This window comes from Bacillus rossius, chromosome 14 (assembly GCF_032445375.1).
Source record: "Bacillus rossius redtenbacheri isolate Brsri chromosome 14, Brsri_v3, whole genome shotgun sequence".
In the NCBI taxonomy this organism is placed as follows: domain Eukaryota; kingdom Metazoa; phylum Arthropoda; class Insecta; order Phasmatodea; family Bacillidae; genus Bacillus; species Bacillus rossius.
In genome coordinates, this window is record NC_086341.1 from 31,979,361 (window position 1) to 32,001,961 (window position 22,601).

General features: G+C 40.0%; 1 protein-coding gene across 2 annotated transcripts in view; it reads left to right on the forward strand.

Moving 5' to 3' along the window:
• LOC134538760 (cytochrome P450 4C1-like) overlaps positions 1–22,601 on the forward strand; it is a 77,952-nt gene that overhangs the window by 34,278 nt on the left and 21,073 nt on the right. For both annotated transcript variants that reach the window (XM_063380246.1, XM_063380247.1), the window contains one exon: positions 9,723–9,891. In XM_063380246.1, coding sequence (XP_063236316.1) covers positions 9,723–9,891 — 169 coding nt within the window. The remainder of the gene's footprint in view (positions 1–9,722; positions 9,892–22,601) is intronic.

The following is a 22,601-nucleotide window of genomic DNA, read 5'->3' on the forward strand; positions in this document are numbered from 1 at the left end:
AACGACGAAAATATGATTGAAAAGTCAAATCGATGGTTGTTCCAATCGAGTGGAAGAGCGATGCCACGCATGCGTACAATGAGCATGAAGAGAGATGCCACGCATGCGTACAATGAGCAAACAGGACACATCCGTAGTGGGACATCCGTAGTGGGACATCCGTAGTGGGACACTTTTTCGTGCGTGCAGACAGCGTTCATCGATTTATTAGACGTTGTCACGTCAAAATAGGAAAGGAAAGAGAAGACGGTAAATTTACTTGAGGTAAATAGCATAAATACGCGCAAATTTAAAACCAGCTTCAAATTGGGGACAAGAGCATTACTGATAAGTAGGGACACCTGTACTTCGCGAATACATTTCGTGTCTAGGTACATCGCAAAACACCGTAGTTTTTTTCTTGTAGTTATTGGCTGTGGTCGGCGAGAGGTGTTTTCCCGCACTTGACGGGGCCAATGGGAATGTGGATACCGTACTGCTGCACGCACACGATTCGCCATTACTCTAAGAAAAAGCTACCGTGTTTTGTGATATACCTTGACACGAAATGTATTCACGAAATACAGTCCCTACTGATAAGGATAGCCTACAGTTCACAGGGATGAAAGCCACACACACAATATGATAAGTTTCGAAGTTTATCGAAATAAATGGTCAGGTTGGGTTAGGTTTGGTCAGTCTAATAAATTATAGTGATTTTTTTTCCAGAAGGTTACGTTATCGTTACTAAAATGATAGATTGGTTATTTAAGGTAAGAGTCTTTAAAATACTGTATGACCTTGCAATATGGTGTTTTTTTTCCCCCATGAGCGATAGGTAAATTTCGGAGATCTTCTTAATTGTTCAGTTGTGGCCTCTCATCCCTGTGAACTGTAAGCTTCCCATACAATACAAGTTAGTTGACAAAATATTTGGACACAGCCAATGGCGAGGGAACGTCTTTTCATTTTTCCTAGAATAAGGGATTTCTCGGGAACTCAAGTTGAACCGAACTCAGGATGGATGAATAAGGGTTCATACACAGGTCCTTTCGAATGCGAGTTCAAAAATCAACCGAAACGTCTAGTTTTGAAGTGAATGTTTTTTTACAGCCGCTAGAGTAATGAAAGTGAGTAGGCAACGGAATTAACGTAAAAATATGTAACAAATATTTTTTGATGACGCGAGGCTGAAAAACAAGTTTTAAATTGAAATATAGTTAAAGCTGTTTACTGATGGCGGCAGCAGCGTATGATTTCGTAACTCGCCAAAAAAAATTTTTTTTTACATATTTTCTCATACTTTGCAACTCTAATTCGCAACTCTAAGTTTCGTTCCAGTGAAACATTTAGAACTGTGACAAATTGACAGAAATTTCCAACAGGGTAATGTATTGCATTGTTACTAACGCGGGAGACCAGACCGCGCACCTGGTTTGGAGCTGGCTGGCGGCCCTGTCAGGCTACAGGCGTCAGGCTCGTGTTACGTGGCCTCCACTGACGTAAGACATGCCACGTGCGCCTGGGCGGATCACAAGAGTCTGTCGCTACCCCCCATCCCACCCCCTTCCCAAGCATCGAACTGCCTCGGCACCGTTATCCATCGCTGAGCGGCCTTGGAAATTTCGTGGGCCGCCGCGTGAAGTGACGTGAGGAGGGACGCTGTTCTCGACGCTTCGGGCGTCGGGTCGGTGCGGGTTGACGCGACTGCACTCGTTGGTTCTGGAAAGACAGACCGACTGCTATTTAAGCTGCGATGCCGGCCTCCGTGGGAGTTCCAAGCGAATTCCAAGCGAAGGGAAGTGCGATGTCGGCGACGGAGTGTGGCGAGATTTCAGTGACAGAGTCCCGCGATGGAGTTCCGCGGTGAGTTCGGCGACAGGTTTTTGGCGACAGAGTTCCGCGAGGAGTGCAGCCCAGTGAGGAGTGCGGACTGTGTAACTTGACACACACTGAGCGACTTGGGAATAAACATTTTTAAGTACAATTAATTGGTGATTAAGCATTTTTATATACAATTCATTATTATTAATGTAAAAATTATTTGTCAATAAAACTGTAAAATTAAACTTAATTGGGCTATCTCTATACGAACTCAGTTTACCACCACAACATTATTATAAAATCGTAACAATATTTTAGCTATAACCACCAATTAATCCTTTTTTTTTTTATTCCACTGAGTATATGGACAGACACTAGTAAATAAATGTGTTTGTTAAAAGCATGATTACGTGTATTTCAAATAATAGATTACTCAAAAATGTTTCTATCCCTCATATTTGTGACGTTCAGTTCTAGCACGCGTCGTAACTGTTTTTATTATTTTTATGTTTGGTATTGTGTACATATTAAATAGCAACTAGCGAACCTTCTCCCCTATATTGACTTATTTTGGACAGATGAATTGTTTTATTGCCATGTCTTCCACTAGTTACGTGTGCTTTGAGAGGATTTTGACGTTTTAAACTTATACCTAAGCCTTACTCGGGAACTGAACACGATAATATTAAAATGATGAAATTTCGTTATGCGACGGAAATTGAACGAGCTGCGCACGTACCATGACGCGGAATTATAACATGTCGAATTCCAGCGCGCATGCGCTTTTTACTATGCTTACCCACAAGACGACCGCTCGTGGCGACATTACGTGAACATCGGGGTACCAAATAAATATAAATCTCCTTTAGAACAATTATTCTGGTATACTGTTTATAAACTCAATGAGTCACAAAAATATATAATCGTAAATTTTACAATACGTTATTATCCTGACTTCAAATGCGCGTCAACACCTGTCGTCCCCCCTTTTTACTCCCAATTATAAACGTTTTTGTTACGACACACGTGTTCCGTTTTTTAAGGCGTACGTTTGCCATTTCCCTTTTATTCCATTTGTTTGCACGCTGGCGTTTCGGTTAGGTACATAAGAGCCTGCACCGGCCTCAAGCCTATTTCTTTATTTCGATTTCACTTAGGTGATAGTTTAGGCTTTGGTCTAGTTTTTAATTTCATCTCATACGTTTAGTCGTTAGGCTACCATCGTCACTTCTTCTTGAGACGCACGCGTTCGGACACTGGCGGGATTGTATATATGTACAGCAAGAATATTGTGTTCGGCCCTTTGCGTAGTGGCCGTGCCTGTAATGTAGCTTTTTTAGTAGTATTATATATTGGACAGAGCTGGGACTGGTGCCGTTGCGTGGTATATAGTGGGGTAAATGACCAACCACCCTGACGTGACCAAGGCCATCTTGGTGTCAAATTTCCTGGAAATTCCTTAAAAATTACTTTAAAATTTCTCAAAATTTCCCTATCTTGAGAGAAAAATTCGCGTTTCGAGGGCAAATTTCCCATTTTCCCCCCCTCAAACATTCTGGATTGGCCAAAATTCCTCAGAGAGAGGCAACTTTCCTCAGAGAGGGGCAACATTCTTCAGAAAGGGGAAAAATTCCTCAGAAGCCCCATCAGAGGGCATGACCTTGACCTTGACCGAAAACTTGAAATCTTTAATTATCAACCGAAAATCTCAGAAAAAATTCGAAACGTATAAAAAAATTTTTTACTTGAAATTGTTTGTTATCGAATCCATATAAGTCCACGGTTTAGTTCCCGGCGAGATTAAATATGTAATATATATAAAAAATTATAATATTCTTAATTACACAAAAAATTCAATTTTATTAAAAATGTCTTACATTAGGCCTACACCCACCATCTTGAAAATTGTCCGCCATCTTGAATATATATTAAATTTATCCGATTTTAAAGGAAGAAAAATTCAATTTGATAAATAAATTTAAAAAAAGTTTTAAATAAAATTTTTGAAATTTATTAACAATATCAAAAATCCGTATGTTTTGAGATTGAAATTAAAAAAATTAAAATTATTAAAACATTATTCAATTAATTTGTGATAGTAAAATTTACGATAAGGTTCTGGGTTCGAACACGGCGAGGTCAATCGATTAAAAGACGACATTTAGATACAAGGAGACTTGGCTACGAGGCTACAACACTAAAAGAATACGAAGTTACGAGTCTACAAGACAACGAGGATACAGGACTCTGAGACTACGAGGCTCCAACTAGCTACAAAACTACGTACGAGGCTACGAAGCGACGAGACTACGAGGCTAAGTGGCAACAGGCTGCGATACTACAACTTGACAAGTTGCCTTCAAGACTTCGAGACTCCATGGCAAAAGCTACGAAACTACAAGGCTACAGGACTTTAAGACTACGAAGCTTCAATGCTACAATAATACCAGGCTCCAAGGCTACGAGTCTACAGTACTACAAAACTACGAAGCTCCAAGTCTACGCGTCTCCAAGTATCTAAGGCTATGAGACTACAAGGCTACATGAAATTAAGACTACAAGATTACGAGGCTATAAGACTGAGGCTATGAGACTATTAGGTCTTTGAGGCTCCAACTAGCTACGAGACAACGAGGCTACGAAGTTACGAGACTACAAACCTACAGGACTACAAGACTAAAAGGTTACGAAGACTACAAGTCTACAATGTTCGAACTGGCTACGTGGTTACCAGTTTACGATGCTACAAGCCTACGTGGCTACGGGACTATAGTACTATGAGTTTATAAATTTCCAACGGGCTAATAGGATAATTGGCTACGAGTCTACAAGGCTACAATAGCTCCATTCAGCTGTAAGAGTTAAATTACCTCATGCAAGTAACTTGTTGCAAGTAGTTCCGGTTCTTGTAACAGTTGACGTCATATGCCATGCTGTAAAGGCTGTCCCTCTTTCGTGTGAGATGCGGAATGCTTACTCACGATCGCAAGAGAAGGGCTTCGCTAGACACCAAGGAGAAGGAAGTTCGTCTAGTGATTCTCAGCCGTCTTCAGGCATATTATTTGACTGAATATTTTTTTTTAAATGCACTTGATAACATATTTGTAAGTGCTGATTTGAAAACATAAATACACTAATGAAATGTAACTTTGAATAAAATAGCATATCTCATTAAGTAAAATATTTTTCATGTAGGGATTTATTTCTTTGAAATAACCAGAAGCACCCGGAGAACATGATCAGAAGTCTCGCCAGGAATAACCAGAAGCGCACAGAGAAAAAATAACTCTTGTTTTCCCTAATAAATATTTGTTAATCATATATATATAAATTGAAAATGCCAAAAAATAAAAACAATTCTGGCATGTACTAGTATTCTAATCTTGCTGAACAAAAAAAAGTTAACAAGCTGGCAGTAACTGTTTTTGTAAATTTTATTTTATATTTTTTGTAATATCTTAATTTTGATTTTTTAATTTGTTTATGTGAATCACTGATCTTGAATTATAATAACGTGAGTTAGTTTTACCCGTATGCTCCTGATTATTTCTGCCATTATTTATATGGTTTTCTCCGTGTGCTCCTAATCATTCATTTTAATATTTTGTTGGTTTTCTCCGTATACTCCTGGTTGTTCCTGGTGAGACTTTTGCTCATGTTCTCCGAATGCATCTGGTTATTCCAAAAAACTCCATATCTGACGAAAAAGTTTGTACTTAATGAGATAAACAATTTTTTTTTAAAGTTACGTTTAATTAGTCAATTTCTGCTACCAAATCAGCACTTACAGTAATTTTATCAGGCAGAATTCAAACAAAAATAATATATTATCAGTCTAATACGCCTTAAATGGCCGAGAATCACTATCATGCAAGACAAATTTCCTTCTCCTTGATGTATAGCGAAGCCTTCCTTCTCCTGCAATCGTGTGTTAGCATCCCGCATCCCACATGAAAAAGCAACAGCCTGTACAACAAAGCATGTAGCGCCAACTGTTGCAAGAATCGGGACTACTTGCAACAATATATCTGCATGATATAAATTAACTTTCAGGGCTGAATGCAGTAACTGTAGCTAATTACAACCTTGTTGACTCGTATCCTCCTAGCTTCGTAGCCTTGTAACCTCGTAGCCATGTAGCCTCGTAGTCAGTTGGAGCCTTGTAGAAACGTAGTACGGTATTCCCGTAGCCATGTAGACTTTTAGCCTCGTAACCTTGTAACCAGGTAGCTAGTTGGAACCATATAGATTCGTAGCCTCGTAGCCATTTAGTCTAGTAGACCTGTAGCTTAGTAGTCTCGTAGACTTTGATACATGTAGCTTCGTAGTCTTGTAGCCCTGTAGCCTCGTAGTTCCGTAGCCTTTGTTGCCATGTATCCTCATAGCCTTGCAGCCTTGTAGTCTCATAGACTTGTACCTTCGTAGCCAAGAAGTCTGCAGCCCTGTAGTCTCGTAGACTTTTGCCATGTATCCTCGTAGTCTCTTAGCTTCGTAATCTCGTAGTCTCGTATACTCGTAGTCTCATAGTACTGTTGACTCGTAGTCTTGTACTCTTGTAGTCATGTTGCCTTGTAGTCTTGTAGCCTCATAGTCTTGTAGTTATGTAGCCAAGTCATCTTATAGCCAAATGTTACTGGAGAAGTTAGGTCTAGGAGAGCTGTAGATGATTATTTTTTGGCCAATAACTTTTGAAGCCAAAACCTGTTGGAGCCTAAGAATATTGTAGCTACTGATTTTGTAGTCAAAGACTGTTGGAGCCAGAGAGTGTTCGGCCATATTCTTTAGGAGACGAAGACTTTGGGATCCAAAAACTTTTGGAGCTAAACACTTTGAGCCAAATACCTTTGGAGCCAATGACTTTTGGAACCAAATACATTTGGAGCCAATGACTTTTAGAGTAAAACTCTGTTTGAGCCAAAAACATTTGGAGCCACTGAAATTTGCAGCCACTGACATTTGGAGCCAAAGACGTTTGGAAACGATGACTTTTGGAGCCAGTGACTATTGGAGCAAAATACTGTTAGAGACAGAACAGTTGGGTCAAATGCAGTTGTGTCAAACACAATTGCAGGAATTGTAGCCTAATGTAAATTTACGATCGCATCCTACTGATTTGACTGTTCTTGAAAATATACATCTTTTTTATTAAATGTGCATAGGCATGACTGTATTATTGTAATATACTGATGAGATCGTATCACTGTGGCGAGATCGTATCCCTTAACCGTATCCCTCCGATAGGATAGTATCCCTGCGCTGTATCCCTGAGACAAAATCGTATTCCTTGACGAGACAGTATCCTCCTGACGAGACCGTATCACTGTGGCGAGATCATTACCCTGCGATGAGATTGTATCCCTGCGTTGAGATCGTATCCACTGAGTTGAATTTTCGTTCAAAGCTGCGTCCTTTTCGCAAAATGTGTTTATTTTAATGAATGTGCTTCTAAATGTGCATCCTTTTTGATGAATGTGTTTTCTTTTTTTCAGGTGATTACATTTTTTGAATATGCTTCGACAAGTTTTACTGAGTTCATGATTGGTCTCTCCGAAGAGTTTTGGCCTCTCCAGATACTTTTAGGAAAAAATGGGAAATTGTCCCTCAATCAGGAATTTTTCCTTAAAATTAGGGAAATTTGTAGGAATTTTGAGGAAATTTAAGAAAATTTGTCACAAGATGGCCTCCGTGACGTTAAAGCGGTCAGTCATTTACCCACCACACATCACGCACCAGCACAGTCACAGCTCCTGTCAGTATATACTTATTTTGTTAAAGTTAATTTCCGCTTCTAAATTCCTTTTCTGCCACCACTTTGAAATTGTTTTGATATTTATTATTCCTTAAGTTTGATTTAGATTCTCTGTACATGCTTTCCGCCGTGTGACGGGTATCGTAGTGGTGCGTCCACGTAATAGAATTGCTTTCTAGTTAACCACTTTGCGTTTTAAAAGTGTGTTTATAAGTAGCTGTGGTTGTATTTATATTTGTTTATGTCAATATATCTTTAAATATTTATATATGTTGTCACGTCTGAACTACGCGTCCTTGATAACTCTGTTAGCGTTTAAACTTCCAAATATTGAGGATGAGGTCTCATCGGTACATGCAAATTATTATTAAATAGGGCAATTTTGTTTTTAATTTTTTTTTGCTATTATGTCTGGTTTTTACTAGCTGTAGAATCACTTTAAGCTAGGTAACGCAACATTTGTAATAAAACTTTGTTTTTTACCCCTTCATACGAAGGGATTGTATTTTGATTGTCCTAGTACATAATCATTGCTTGGTTCTGTTCAAATTGTAATAAATTTATTGTTGTGATTATGTTGAACCCAAATGCGCTGGTGTTATAAATAATAAATTCATCTCTATTTAGCGTACATTTACATACAAACATTGATGTCTGCGTTGTCCTCGCCCTGTTATTCTGTCTTTGAGTGAGGCTTCGAGGCTGCTGGGAGCGGACTTAACTCCTAGGCGGCTTCAACACTATTGTTAACCAAATATTTGCTCAGAGGTCGGGTGCGTGATTTCTGTCTTTAAAATTCATGTGTCGAAAACCGTCCCTTAAAAGTTATTTTTTTTTAATTTTCATATATAACATATTATTGCATTTTAACACCATATTTTAAGGAAATTATATTATTACTTGGTGTTTATTAAACTAATTGTTATAATTTTTACTAGATAACTCTGTCATATGTTTGATTATTTTACACTGGGTAGGCATAAAACATTTTTTATTATAATAAAAATTGATCTTCCTAGCGCAATCTATCCCATTGATTAGGAAAATGAGAATTTTTTTTATGTACATGGCTAAAAAAAAATTTTTGTTTGCATACTGTATTGTTTTATACAAATCTACAGTTTTATCCCGAGCTTGATGAAATGTTTCACACTTTATCTTTCAAACAAAAGGGAAAGTCAATGTTTTTTATAGAATTTATAAAAATCACCCTTATTCCACTTTTAACCCCTTAAAGCGGAATCATGGTACTTCCGGATAAAATTCTCCGAACTGATGAATAAAGTAAAATTAGATTTACTGTATACATCTCCTTAGAAAAAAGAGGAATCTCACTATCTACATAAGATATCTAAGAACCACATCACCTCTTACATCCGAATTGTTGTAACACTTTGATAAAGTTTTTTTTTACTTGACAAAATTTAAAATCTTCATCTAATATTAAATAGAGCAAGGAAGATAATAACCAACATAAAATGTAGAAAAAACCACCATATCTTACATTCCCACCCAAAAATATAATTTTTTATCTCATGATGAAAAGTTCAATTTTGATAAAAATTACTTTCACTATATAATTTTTAAAAAAGTGCAAAGCATGTCATTGTCACTATAATATTCTAAAAATCAAACAATCATATAATCCCATCCCTTAAAAACGGATTTTGGTTCTTGTTGATTAAATCTTTCTCACTGACAAAAATTACCTTATAATTCTATAAAAAATTCTGTCTACATAAAATGTTATAGAAAACCAACCAAGCTTACATTTACGGCCCTTAAAATATAATTTTGGCACTTCTTGATGACATTTTGAATACTTAACATTAAATAATTGTGAACATCTTATTTGTAAAATACTACTTCTATCCCCCCATGTCTCAGTAGTAAAAATTTCTTTATAAAAACTTGAATTATTGTATTCTTATAACTTCAAAAAATAAGTACCTATACATTGCGTAAGCCGGGTAAGCTTAGAATATGTATAAAAACGTATATACATTGTGCCATAAAATATATTTTTTTCTGTAACAAATGTTGTATAGTCAAAATTTGATAATTTTTGTAAATTTAATTTGAAAACTAATATAGTGTATTATGTCAAAAATAAGTATAACTTCTAACGCGCGTGATAAGACACTCGCAAAATATTTCTTTGTTTGTCCAGTTAAAGGTTTACGAGGAGCAGCAGAGCATATTCCACGGCTCTGACAAGCATGTCAGTACGGAGGATGTCAAGAAGATGAAGTACTTGAAGCAAGTGATCGAAGAAGCAGCGAGGCTCTACCCTCCCGTGCCAGTAGTCCTCCGTCAAATCGAGGAGGATGTTTCGATTGGTACTGCACAGTAGATACACTTTCTTTATGAAAAAAAAAGTGTGAGCGAGTCTATCAGTACTTGCCTGTGATGTACATCTACTCTCCTAATATCAGCCTCCAAGCCGGTTTAGGACAGCGTTAATGATTTTGGGGCTTTAGGTTCTCCCCCGGCACATTTTCCGCCATAACCCATTTAGATTGAAAACACTTCAAATCAAGAAATAATTAATACATTTTTAAAGTCTTCAAAATTTTGGATTAATAACCCCACCCCCTCTGGTGGGGAAAAAAAGTCGAACCCGGGCACATATTCCACCATAACCCGACCTCGGAAAATCTCTAAATCAAAAAGAATGTATTTTTAAAACACTTCAAATCGAAAAACCAAAGATTTTTTAATTTTATAATTGTTGGGTAATCTCTCTCTCCCCCCTCCTCCTCCCCCTCCCCCCCCCCCCCCCCCCAAGGGACTCAGTTGACACTGGGACCAATTCCCACCTTGACCCGACCCCATGGATACATAAAAAGCATTGTTAGTAACCGTAGCTCGAAGTTAGTGGCTTTCTGACCCTCTGACCATCCCCCCTTTTAACTTTAAGGTTTTAAAATATCAAAATATTGTATTGTCAGATGTTCTTTATATGTATGCATCATTGCAATACATTCGGACGTTAAAAAATTGGTAATAATTGAATGGAAAGATTTTATAACATAGTCCATTCATACATACAGGTCATGCTAATATATGCGTAGTAAAAAAAGTTAATTCAGAGACATCATAGAGTAAGAAATAGGTGGATGCGTGCCTTTCGCCTCAATACAATAAAGATTTATTTGAGCTTCGAAAACTTTGGTTCGCCCCATCCGCCATAGATGGCACATTTAGTTCCATGCAACTTCCGTTCCATTCACAAAATTACTCCCACAAAAAACTATACCGAGAACTAAGATATTACACATGTGAAAAAAAAAACATAGCTGCGTGGGCACCACAAGTAGGTAAAAATTCACAGTTAAGAGGGATATGAAATTTTCAGCGTACTTTAATACTTGAAATAACCTTAATCGTGCATTGTAAACATAGCTTTATTTACTAGAGTCTATCCATTACTTAAATAGAATCTAAGAATGAATGGGTTTATGATAGCTAAAATATGATACATAACCCTAGTAGAAAGTCTGTACATATAGTCAAAATTCTAATGATAACACCGGATCCATGCTGAGAGATGGGTCTTTAGAGTTGTGAATAACTAGTTGCGAAAGTATGCAAAAGTATGCAAAATTATGAAAAAGTATGAGAAAGTATTGTAACGAATTATTAAAACAAATGAAAAAATTCGTCGTGAGGGAAAACTACCGGGTTCGTAGATGGGTAGCCCAATTAAAGATTTTACTGCAATTTTTTATTGAATTCCAATATTTACGTCACTAACAAATAATCTTCTAAAAATGCCTAATAATTAATTACACTTAAAAATGTTGATACCCCAGTCACTCGGTTCTTACACACTGCACACCTCGCTGGGCCGCACCTCTGGCGCAACTCTCGCCGCAGCACCCCTCGTGTATCTCCTTCGCGGGACTCCTTCGCCGCACTCCGCCGTCGCCGTCGCACTTCCCTTCGCCGAGGTTCCACTCGACGCTTCGCCCGGAACTTTGCTCGGAACTCCGTCGCACGCGCGCCACTATCGCCCGGAAACTCCGCCGAAAGAAAACTCCGGACTCCACTAAACTGACTGACTGACTCCCGGAGGCCGGCGTCCTGGATTATTTATCACAGGTGCCACTTCTAGAATTCACGAGCGCAGCTGGGGCCAGTCGCGTCATTCCGCGCCGACCCGTCGGCAGAATTCTCTCGAAACACGTGTCGGCGGCTCGCGTAACTCCGCAGCTGTTAGGTACGCATATTTTAAACGTGTCAATGGTAGAACGCCGCGCGGGGAGCGGAGGGAAGGAGGTGGGAAGCTACTATCATTGTAATCTAAGAGGCGCGCGCAGCACATCTCACGTTGCAGCGGCCACGTGACGTTAGTGACCATGTGGAGCCGCCTGCCAGCTGCGCACCTGCGCGCCGCCGCCCTGCTTACGTTTCGTAATAGTAGGGTAGGTGACCCAAATATGAGACCCGGCCTTAATATGAGACCCTTGGTTATCTTGACAAGTAAGAGCTGCTACCTATCAGCTGCTCTTGGAACTACCAGCAGCCTCCATTTCCCGACCACGGATAGAGTGAGACTTTTATCTGACGCGCGCGAGATCCAGAATAACTGTTTATACGATATTCTTCATTTTGAGTTTTCGTGAGTGGCATCTTGCAGCTTTATTATCAACATAGAGGTACGTTTATATTAATTATCCATTCATACTCACTTATGAGCAATGAAGTAAGGATCCATGTGCATAAATAAGGAACTATGGCAGTTTAAAATTTCAGCCTTGTTGTTGTGTTTTGTAGCGGCCATTATAAGGTGCCTAATATGAGACCACTTACATGTCCTAATTTGAGATAGGGTCTCATATTAGGAGCAAGGGACTCATATTAGGTGATTTAGATGTAAAATAATACTGTCGCTGTAAGAACAGTAACTAATAAGTTTAATTTTATATAAAATATCTTAAAATTTTGTAATAGAACATAGTTGGATATGTAGGCCCTGCTGAGAAGGCCAGGGAAAGCCACATTCCGATCATCTGCTTACCTCCACACTCATCTCATAAGATGCAGCCGTTGGACGTAGGTTTTATGTTCCCTCTCAATACATATTATGCTCAAGAAGTAGAAGACTGGCTGCGCCAAAACCAAAATTATGTTGTTACAAACTTTACAGTGGCGAAACTTTTCAGTGCTGCATACCAAAGAGCAGCAACAATGGAAATATCTGTTAATCCTTTTAATAAAACAGGCCTGTTTCCATTTAACCGAAACATATTTCGTGATTATGAATTTGGTGCTTTCTATGAATTATTAAATGGTCAAGAAACTAAAGAAGAAAATGGAGCTCAAGTGAATTCAGATACAGCCATTTGTAGAGAAGACCAGAGCCACCCAAGAGAAACTTCGATGCAGACAGATCAGCCATATTGCAGCAGTGCAGTTAGGCCCTTTATCAAACCTGTAGATATTTCATCACTACCAAATTTTCCTTCAAAAGAAACATCAAGTAGATGTGGCAGTGCTAATGTTATCACATCATCGCCATACAAAACAAGCTTGGATGAAAATGTCGCAAGAAATAAAAAGGCTGAAGCTCGTAATAAATTGGTTCTTGGAAAACAGAAAGGAAACTAAGCTAGACCTATACAAACCATATCTCGCAACAAGGACAAATTATGGATAACTACCTCATCATTCATCGCTGTAGATTCTGAGGACTCCAGTGACGAAAATATTTCGCTACATGACAGTTCACATGAAAGTGATGGATCTGAAAATGATGATGATGCAGAATGTTTGTTATGCTGCTGCCTTTTCTCAGAGGACAAACATGGCTAGAAATGGCGGCAGTGCCGTAAGTGCTATGGGTGGGCTCATGAAGATTGCGGAGCTGATTGTACTGCAACATGTTTGTTTTGACAGTTTAATTATTTATTATTATTTACGATTTATTTTATTTTTGTTTGCTCTATGTATAATATCATTTATTTTCAGAAACGGCAATATTTGGTTATGTATGTCTATGGAAAAGTGATTCTTTGGATTTTTACCGGACTATTTGAACGAGGTATTGTTGATACCCCTCTAAGGACTAATGGACTTGAAAACTGTAAACGGTAAAATTAACGCCGTAATTTTATAATGTAAATTATTAATTTTAATATTTATGTATTTGAATTTTAAGTGAAATTTTGTTATCCGCGCAATTGTTGCGTTCGGAGTTTACGTTTTCGGTAAGAAATTAGGTAACTGAAACGGTCCTTTTGGCCAATCACGGGCCACCATTTAAAAGTGAGTCTTACTGGTTATTTTGAGGAAACTAGTAAGAAAGAGAATTCTACAATGGCCAGCTGAATGAGCGGCAACTTCGTGACGTCGGCGAATTTAAATCCTGAAAATTAGCTATCTAGCATCAGGCATCCCGGATAGTGGATGATAATTATGAACCATTAGGGAGTTCAGAACATTTAAATAGGATTTATCTAAAAAGATAAATATCATAGGAGTGATTAACGTGAGTAATAAAAGTGCCCAGATTTTTTGCGCCCTAATCTTATGCGCGAATCACGAAACTCCCGTTTTTACGTCACATCGTCGCCGAAACTTATTATAAACATTGATTTCATGAATTAAATTGACTTTATAGAGGATTTAAATAATACTTGGACATAAATTTTACGAATTTACACATTAATTAACAGACTCAGTGGTCCTATAGATGAGAGGCTCTGAGCTCTGCCGATGATTTTGAACCTATCTAGCCGAGGTAAATTGATTTAAGTTCCCTAAAAAAAAAACATTAATTAAAAACTGTGTAGTGTCAACGAACCCGAATTAAGACTTTTGAAAATATTTAAATGTGCGCAACATAACTCCTGGTAATTGAACTTTTATTGAATTACTATGATGTCACCGTTAAGTTAGGTTGTTGTTTTGGATATGAATAATAATTAAATATATTAATAAGATTGAAATCTTTTAAATCGTTTTTACATTGGAAATAAAATAATTCTATATTTAATATTCACAGTGTTGTGTTGTGTTATTTGTAATTCCACCTACTCCAGTGTGTATTTATGTATGTTCCATATCAATCAAATAACACCTAACTGTGACTTACCTTATGTCAACATTACCAGTGAAGAGTCACACAATTTAAGAAATCTAATTTATTACACAGTTTTATTCAGCCCAACGTTTAAGTGTGTGTGTGGAGCCTACTAAGCAGCACGAAAGTAGCTCTACATATTTAATTGGCTACCCTAGCGGGGCCTAAACAACTAAGAAGGTTCCCGCACATATTTATTTGGCACTCCAAGTGGGGCCTATACATATATCAACATAGCAAGTGTAGTGCGTGAGGGAAAAGTTCCCCTACATATTTATTTGGAGCCCATACGGTGGGGCCGATTTTGAGGTTAAGGGACACCTCAACAATTTTTTTGTGTAAATTCTGTACCATCCGAGTACTGTGTGCAAGTGCACTATTTGTGTAACGCATTATTTTTTTCAATTACTTCCTTGCACACCACTATGGCCGACGAACAAAACAAATACTTTCTTAGAGAAAGATCACGAAGTGTAGGGGAGGAGTATGCTACTGCACAAACCTCAAGCAGTGAGTCGAATCCTTCATCATCTGCAGGGAATTCGCCTGTAGTCACCTGTGAGGAAAGGTTAGGGCGGCTCACATCTCCCCTAATCATGGAGCAGGAAAACATAAATGACACTGTCCTACACACAATTGCACCCCAGGATAGCACTCCTACTCCACCACCAGTGACACTAGAGTCACTGATGCAGATCTTGCTGCAGACAAATGCTCAGATGAAGCAGAACGACTCTAAATTGGAAAAAAACAACACCGTTCTCACTGAAAAACTAGAGCAAAACAACACTGCTCTCACTGAAAAACTAGAGCAAAATAACATCAATCTCACGGCTGAGTTGAGGGCTGGATTGGAACAGACCAATGCTGCCATGGAACAGAACAATGCCAGCCTAAGGAATCTCGAGCACAGCATCGAGGTTAGACTCTTGCAACAACATGAGGAGATTCAGCGGATAGCCGAACAGGTCTCCCAATACAACAGCAGGGTAGATGGGTTGGAATCCCACGTCACGTCCCTGAGGAACATGATGGCCAACGAGCATCGAGGACAGGCCAACGCCAGGGAAGAGGTGCGTGAGCACATCCAGCACCTGGAGAGTAGGCTTGGTGACATCGAGGTGGCCACAGCTACGCTGAGGGACAGGTTTGAAAATCTATCTGTCCAACCGAGCCCTACAGCTGCATCAGCTGGTAGTATAGGCCAGGCCCAGGCAAGCGAGTGCCATGGACCTACTGTTCCAACACTGCCCACCACAAGCAAGCAACAGGGCGGCACCGAGTGCTACACTGAGCACCTGCCCCAGGAACCGTCACGTGTCACCCCCATCACTCATCGGCCAAGTAGCAGGACGTTTGTAAACACGTCGAGTATGGACCCTGCTACTCTGATCCACCACCCGGCCAAGCATTGGGCAGAGGCCATGCCCACGTTTTCAGGAAGGGTTACCGAGAACCCTATACGGTTCTTGAAGCGCTTTGAGGAATATGCGGCCACGTTCAATCTCAGCGAGGCTGAGGTACTAAAATGCCTCAACAGTGCGTTGAAAGGGCAGGCTTTCTACTGGTGGGAAATGCTGAGTGCAACCACCAGTAGCTACAATCACTTCCAGGCCATGTTCCGCCAGCAGTATTGGAGTCTGCGCATTCAGAGCAATCTGCGAGCCCAGCTCCATACTGAGAGGTATGACCCCAGGAAGGGCACAACGCTGGAAGCCCACCTCTCAACAATGTTTGAGAAAACTAGATACCTCGACTTGCCCATGACGGACGAGGAGTTCGTAGCGGCAATACTCACTCAGTTGCCGCTGCGCTACCAAAAGCAGTTGTCCGGCCTGACGTACCGAGACGTCACAGAGTTCAGAGAGAGGCTCCTGAACTACGACAAGCTGGAGAAAATGGACAGGACGCCAGCACCCAAGGAGGACCACGAGAGGGTACCCCAGCAGAACCGCCAGCCACCCCTGAATAACTATTGGCAAAACAGGGACAACAAGCCAAGGGACAACCGTCAGGCAGCTGTCCACACTATGACGTGGCAACCCAAGGGCAGAGAGCAAAGCTCATATGGCCGGTACGCTATGAGCCAACGCAAAGGCCCCTACAACAAGAGGAAGACCTGGTGGTCAAATACGAGGAACTATCATAGCGACGAAGAGATGTACCAGCGCAAGAGGAAGGACGACCGCAACGACAACCGCCGCCGCTCCTACTCGCCTGAAGTACGGCCTCCCAGGGAGTCCCGTGACCGACGCCCAAGATCCTCGTCTGAAGACGAGAGAGAGTACGCGAGGAAGTACCGCAAGACGGAGGAACCTCGATACCAGGGCCGGCACGAAGAAACCCGAATGCCACCCCACCATTATTCCCCCCAGACGACAGAGAATCATGGCGGCCAAGCCCATAATAGCCAGTTCTCTGGAAACAAGCAACGCTACCAGAACGCGACATTTCCACCACCATTCCAGGCGCAGCATCCAGGACATCAAGCTGCATACTACCAGAGAGGGGAAGTGAACCCGGTAGCAGCCGAGTTCAAGGCTGCAGTGTCCAGCGTCGCAGGACCAAGTAATTGGAACCACAAAGAACAACAACAACGTGTTCCAGGTGGACGTGCCAACCAGGGCACGTTAAACTAGAACGGGTTTCAGTTGGATCGCCCCGAACAGAAACCCACTATTCAGGCTCAGGGGTACAAAACGACAAATCTCCAATCTACAGCTGCATCAGTTACGATAAATTTATATGCACTGTTATGCTAAGAGAAAGTGAAAGAGACTTTCTATATAATGAAAATGATGAAAATAGGGTTCATCAAGTTTGTACAGTTTGTCCACATGTGACATTAAAAATTGAAGAATGCAACGTGGATGCATTAATTGACAGTGGCGCTGAAGTCACGTGTATCAGTGAGGAGTTGGTGAACTACCTCGAGCACCAAGGTATAATACTACCCAAGATACCAGTACCAGCACTCAAAATAATTGGAGTGACATCAAGGGCAAGCCCTATTGTAAACAGACAGGTACTGATAACAGTACACGGCCTAGGCAGACCGAAAGACATGACTGCACTAGTTGTGAAAGGCCTAGCAAAACCGCTAATAATAGGCACCGACTTTCTATCACAATTTGGTGTAGTGATAGATTTTAAACTATGTAAAATTCATTCAAATGACTGTGAAACTCCAGTCACACTCACAGGCAAGTGGCATGTGAGGGAAAGTTTTGTGGGAATATTGTACAGTGAACCTATGCACAGGCACATATACAATGCACAAGCAAGTGAGCAACTTCAGGCATCACTTGAAGACATAAGACAGTCACTACAGGAGGTGAAGAGTGTATCACCCAGTCAGCTGCAACAACTGTTTGGTGTACTGGCCAATTTTCAGTCAGTATTTTCTGACAAGCCAGGCAGAAACAGATTCTACCAAGCGAAAATTAAAATAAATGAGGAGGCACCGTACCACCGCAAATGCTATCCCATTCCGGTGAAGTACGTTCAGGAAGCCACAGCCTACCTACAACTTATGATTGATTGGAATGTAATCAGGAGAGAAGCAAGCCCCTATGCTAACCCCATAGTTTGTGTGAGTAAACGAGACGGGACAGTAAGACTGTGTCTCGATGCTAGGGAGCTCAACAAAATTACAGTCAAGGACAGGGAAAGTCCTATACAAACGGCAGAAATTTTAAGATTGTATCAAGGTGTGAAGTATCTCACAACCATGGATCTGTCGTCAGGCTATTGGCAGATACCATTAGAGCCTAATTCCTGCCAATATACATCATTTCTGTTCAGGAATCAGCAGTATGTATTTACAGTTATGCCGTTTGGACTGTGTAACGCAGTGGCTGACTTTACGAGATGTCTAGACGCAACCTTAGGACCCGAGTGTCAGGGATTTGCAAGGGCGTATGTCGATGACATATTAATAACATCATCAAATTTTGAAGAGCACATGCAGCATGTTGCCACTGTACTGCACAAATTGCAAGAGGCAGGCATGACTGTGAAAATTAGAAAATCTGTTTTCTGCAGAGAGGAATTACCCTTTTTAGGACACATCCTCACACCTGAAGGCATTAAGACAGCCCCAGACAAGCTGCAGAACATCCAAGAGTTTCCTACACCGAGGAACGTGAAACAGCTAAGAGCGTTTCTTGGAATAATTGCGTTTTACAGGATATACTCCAACCAAGTTGCACAGTGTGCAGTTCCACTGTTCAGCCTATTGAAGAAAGGTCAGGCATGGATGTGGAGTGAAGAGCACGAGCAAGCCTTCATCAGCTTGAAAAACTTGTTCCTGACTGAACACGTCATCTACCATCCAACCCAAGGGAAGGAATTTCTGTTATACACAGATGCCTCTGACACAGCCCTAGGATGTAAGCTTGCACAGGAGGAAAATGGAATTGAAAAGACTGTAGCAATGGCTAGTCGTACTCTCAACCAAGCCGAGAGAAATTACACTGTTACAGAGCGAGAGGCTCTGGCCATCATATGGGCACTCCAGAAGTACAGGGATCTGCTACTTGGAGAAACAGTGAAATTGTTAACAGATCACCAGGCGTTAACATGCCTTAAGGCAGGCAAGTTATTTGGTAGCCGCCTTACGAGATGGTTTTTGCTACTGCAGGAATATGATATTCATATACATCATATCAAGGGATCTGCCAACACCACTGCAGATTACCTAAGTCGCCTGCATGAACTGCAAGAAAGTTCACCATCTACATCAAAACGACAGAAGGAATTTTTAGTGGCACCAGTATCCACAGAAATATTTAAAACCAACCCTAAACTCCGAGATATCCTGAAGGATATAAAATGTAAACAACAGGCAGATGAGTACTGCAAAAACACCATCAACCAGCTGCAGAAGCAGTCAGCTGATAATAAAATTCACCAACATTTCTGTTTGTCAGCAGAAAATGTTTTGTTTGCCCAGTCAAGGAAGAGAGGCATTTTCGAAGATCACTGGAAACCAGTGATACCAGCTGATTTGAGGCAACCAATCACCTGGGAACTACATGTAGCCTTGGGACATGTAGGGAGCAAGAAGCTCATTGAAGCATTAAAGAGGCAAGTGTATTGGCCTAACATGTCACGCTATGTAAGTAAGGTCACAAGTGCCTGTGACCTATGTCAGAAGGTGAAACCACCTGGACAACACCTGCATGGAGAATTGCAGCCAATCATTCCAACAGCACCATTGGAATTATTATCAGTTGATTTATTTGGCCCCCTACCACAGTCAAAGGGAGGTGTTAAGTATGTTTTTGTGATGCAAGATGTTTTCACAAAATTCACCAAATTATATGCAATTGTGAACCCAACTGCAAAAGCAGTTATGCAAAAATTAAAAACTTTCGTTGAAGAAATTGGTTTACCTAAAGTGGTATTGTCAGACAGAGGTACCCAGTTTACCAGTGATTTGTGGCAAACAGGAGTCAGGAAATTAGGTGCAATACCTACAACTATCAGTGTACGACATCCACAAAGTAACCCTGTGGAGAGACTCATGAAGTCAATAGGGAGTCTGTTACGTACGCTATGCCATAACTCGCAGCAATCATGGCGAGATAAGTTGCCATATGTAGAGTGCATTATTAACCATACTGTACATGGGTCTATTGGAGTTACCCCTGGAGAAGCCATGAGCCTGAATAGATCGGCGGCGATCAACCCGAAGTATTTACCCCGATGTGAACAAACCCCTAATGAAGAAAAACTACCTACAGGAGAAGAGGTAGAAGCTCTAGTGAAGAGGAAGTTGACAGCAGAAGCTGACATCAGACGCAGGAGGAAACCAGCATCAAAATTGGCAAAATTTAAAATTGGAGACCAGGTACTGAAGAAAACAACTCCAGTAAGCAAGGCCTGGGAACATGTAACCAAGAAATTGTTTTTGTTATTTGAAGGTCCTTATGTCATCACAGACATAGTACAAGAGAATTGCTATGCACTAGCAGAGCCAGCAACAGGCCGACCAGTAGGCCGTTATAATATAACGCAGCTAAGGGAATACAAGAGCCCTACTACTATGTAAGCAGTACCGACCTAAGCTGTGAATGCCTCGTGATGGTACAAGGTGTAGTACCATAAACAGCTGAGAGCAGTCTAAGTGTAAGTTTCAGACCAAGGATCTGAACTGTACAGAGGAGTAAGTGTATGTTACTGTGATTATGTGATCTAGTACGCCATGTGAGGCGTAGTGCAGCCACTGTAATTTGTAATGTTAAGCGGAGGTGTAATTCCCGCTTGTTTCTGTGTAAAGGTGAAGTAAAATGCCACCTATGCAGATATTTACCCTGTGGTTATGCGGAAGTGTAATTCCCGCTATATTGCTGTATTTGAGGTGAAGTGAAATGCCACCCATACAGATGTTATTGTAGCCTGTGAAGCTACCTGTGTACAATGTGTATTGTATTTATGTATCAGTTGGCTTGCACAATTCCTCGTATGAGTATGAACTCAAATGTCACTAAGACATATATATACAACATTAGACTAGCCTATACCTATGTGAAGCTGTATGTACTGTGTACTAACAAACGAGAAGAAATTAAGCTTATTTAGTGTCGATGTAACTAGGTGGTATGATACCCCATCCTGCTGTGTAGACATATATAAACACTGGCATGCAAAGCATCTCTAAAAGCACATAACCCTTTGCAACTACAAGCAGAGTAATATTATGCAGGTTACCTTGATTTAATGATGATGCTGAGTAATCCAATAGGCGTCGTTATGTTGATGATGAAAAATAGAAAATCACTAAATTTTCTAATATTTATAGAAGAACTCACTAAGATTTTAAAACTTCACTATTTTATTACCATTTCTGGGATGAATTTAGGGAAAAGAATGATCTTTAGGATTGCATTCTACCCAGAATGCAGGTTAGAAAAGTATGCACTCATTTCGCATACAAATCCAATCAGATTTAGCTGAAATATTTAGTTTATTAAACTTTGGATGTCAAGGCATTGATATTTTATGAAATGAAAACACTGAAATTTGAAATCGATGATTTTTAAGAATTTATTGGGAGAAGCCCCTATACGAGAAAATTACGTCGTCTCAACACTATTCACTCGCATCACTGTCATAGTTGCTTGAATAGTATTCTTCGAATGATGTGAAGAATAGCGAAGAATGTGGATCTGAAAAACTCAGGATCTAAGCCCTTTGTCACGAGAAGTGAAGATACTCCGGCAAACAAGTGTCCACAAGCAACTTCGCCTAACAGAAGTTATAAAATTGAAGAAGCAAGAAAATTTTCTTAAAAAGAAATGAAAAAGATATTGAACATGTGATACCCTATGTTGAAAGCTATCCTGATACAGCATGTTTGTGAAACAGCTGATTTGTAAAAGGAACCTTAGCTACACTGAAGCCAGGAGCCTCAGTAGATTACAAGACTCATGTGTTACTGATAGTAACCAAGATGAGATGAAATGTGAACATTATTCAACCCAGCGAGACCGCTACGGGATGAAAACACAGTAATGGAAGATGAGAGGAGGAAGATAAAGCCTCTACAGCTGTTGAGCTGAGCACAGCAGACTGAAATTGAAAAAGTTACTAAGTTGGTAATTGTGTAAACCAACGACTTCTCTGTATAGGAGAAGATAATGTAAACAATGTGTAAAAACGCTATGAAATTTTGATTGTATAACTTGTAAACATAATGAAAGGTTAATGGTATGTTATGTAAATGTTATTATATATATATAGTTATATATAAATGTTATATTATATGATCAATTGCTAGTATGTACTATGTAAACATAACAATGAACTATTAATAGTCAGTATGTACATGATATGATATATTTTCTTGGATGAAATGTTAACAAGTGTGATGAAATGCAAATGTAAATTGCAAGCTAAATATGCTATAGTTAAATGCAAATATTTTTAATAATGAAATGTAAACATGTAAGTTACAAA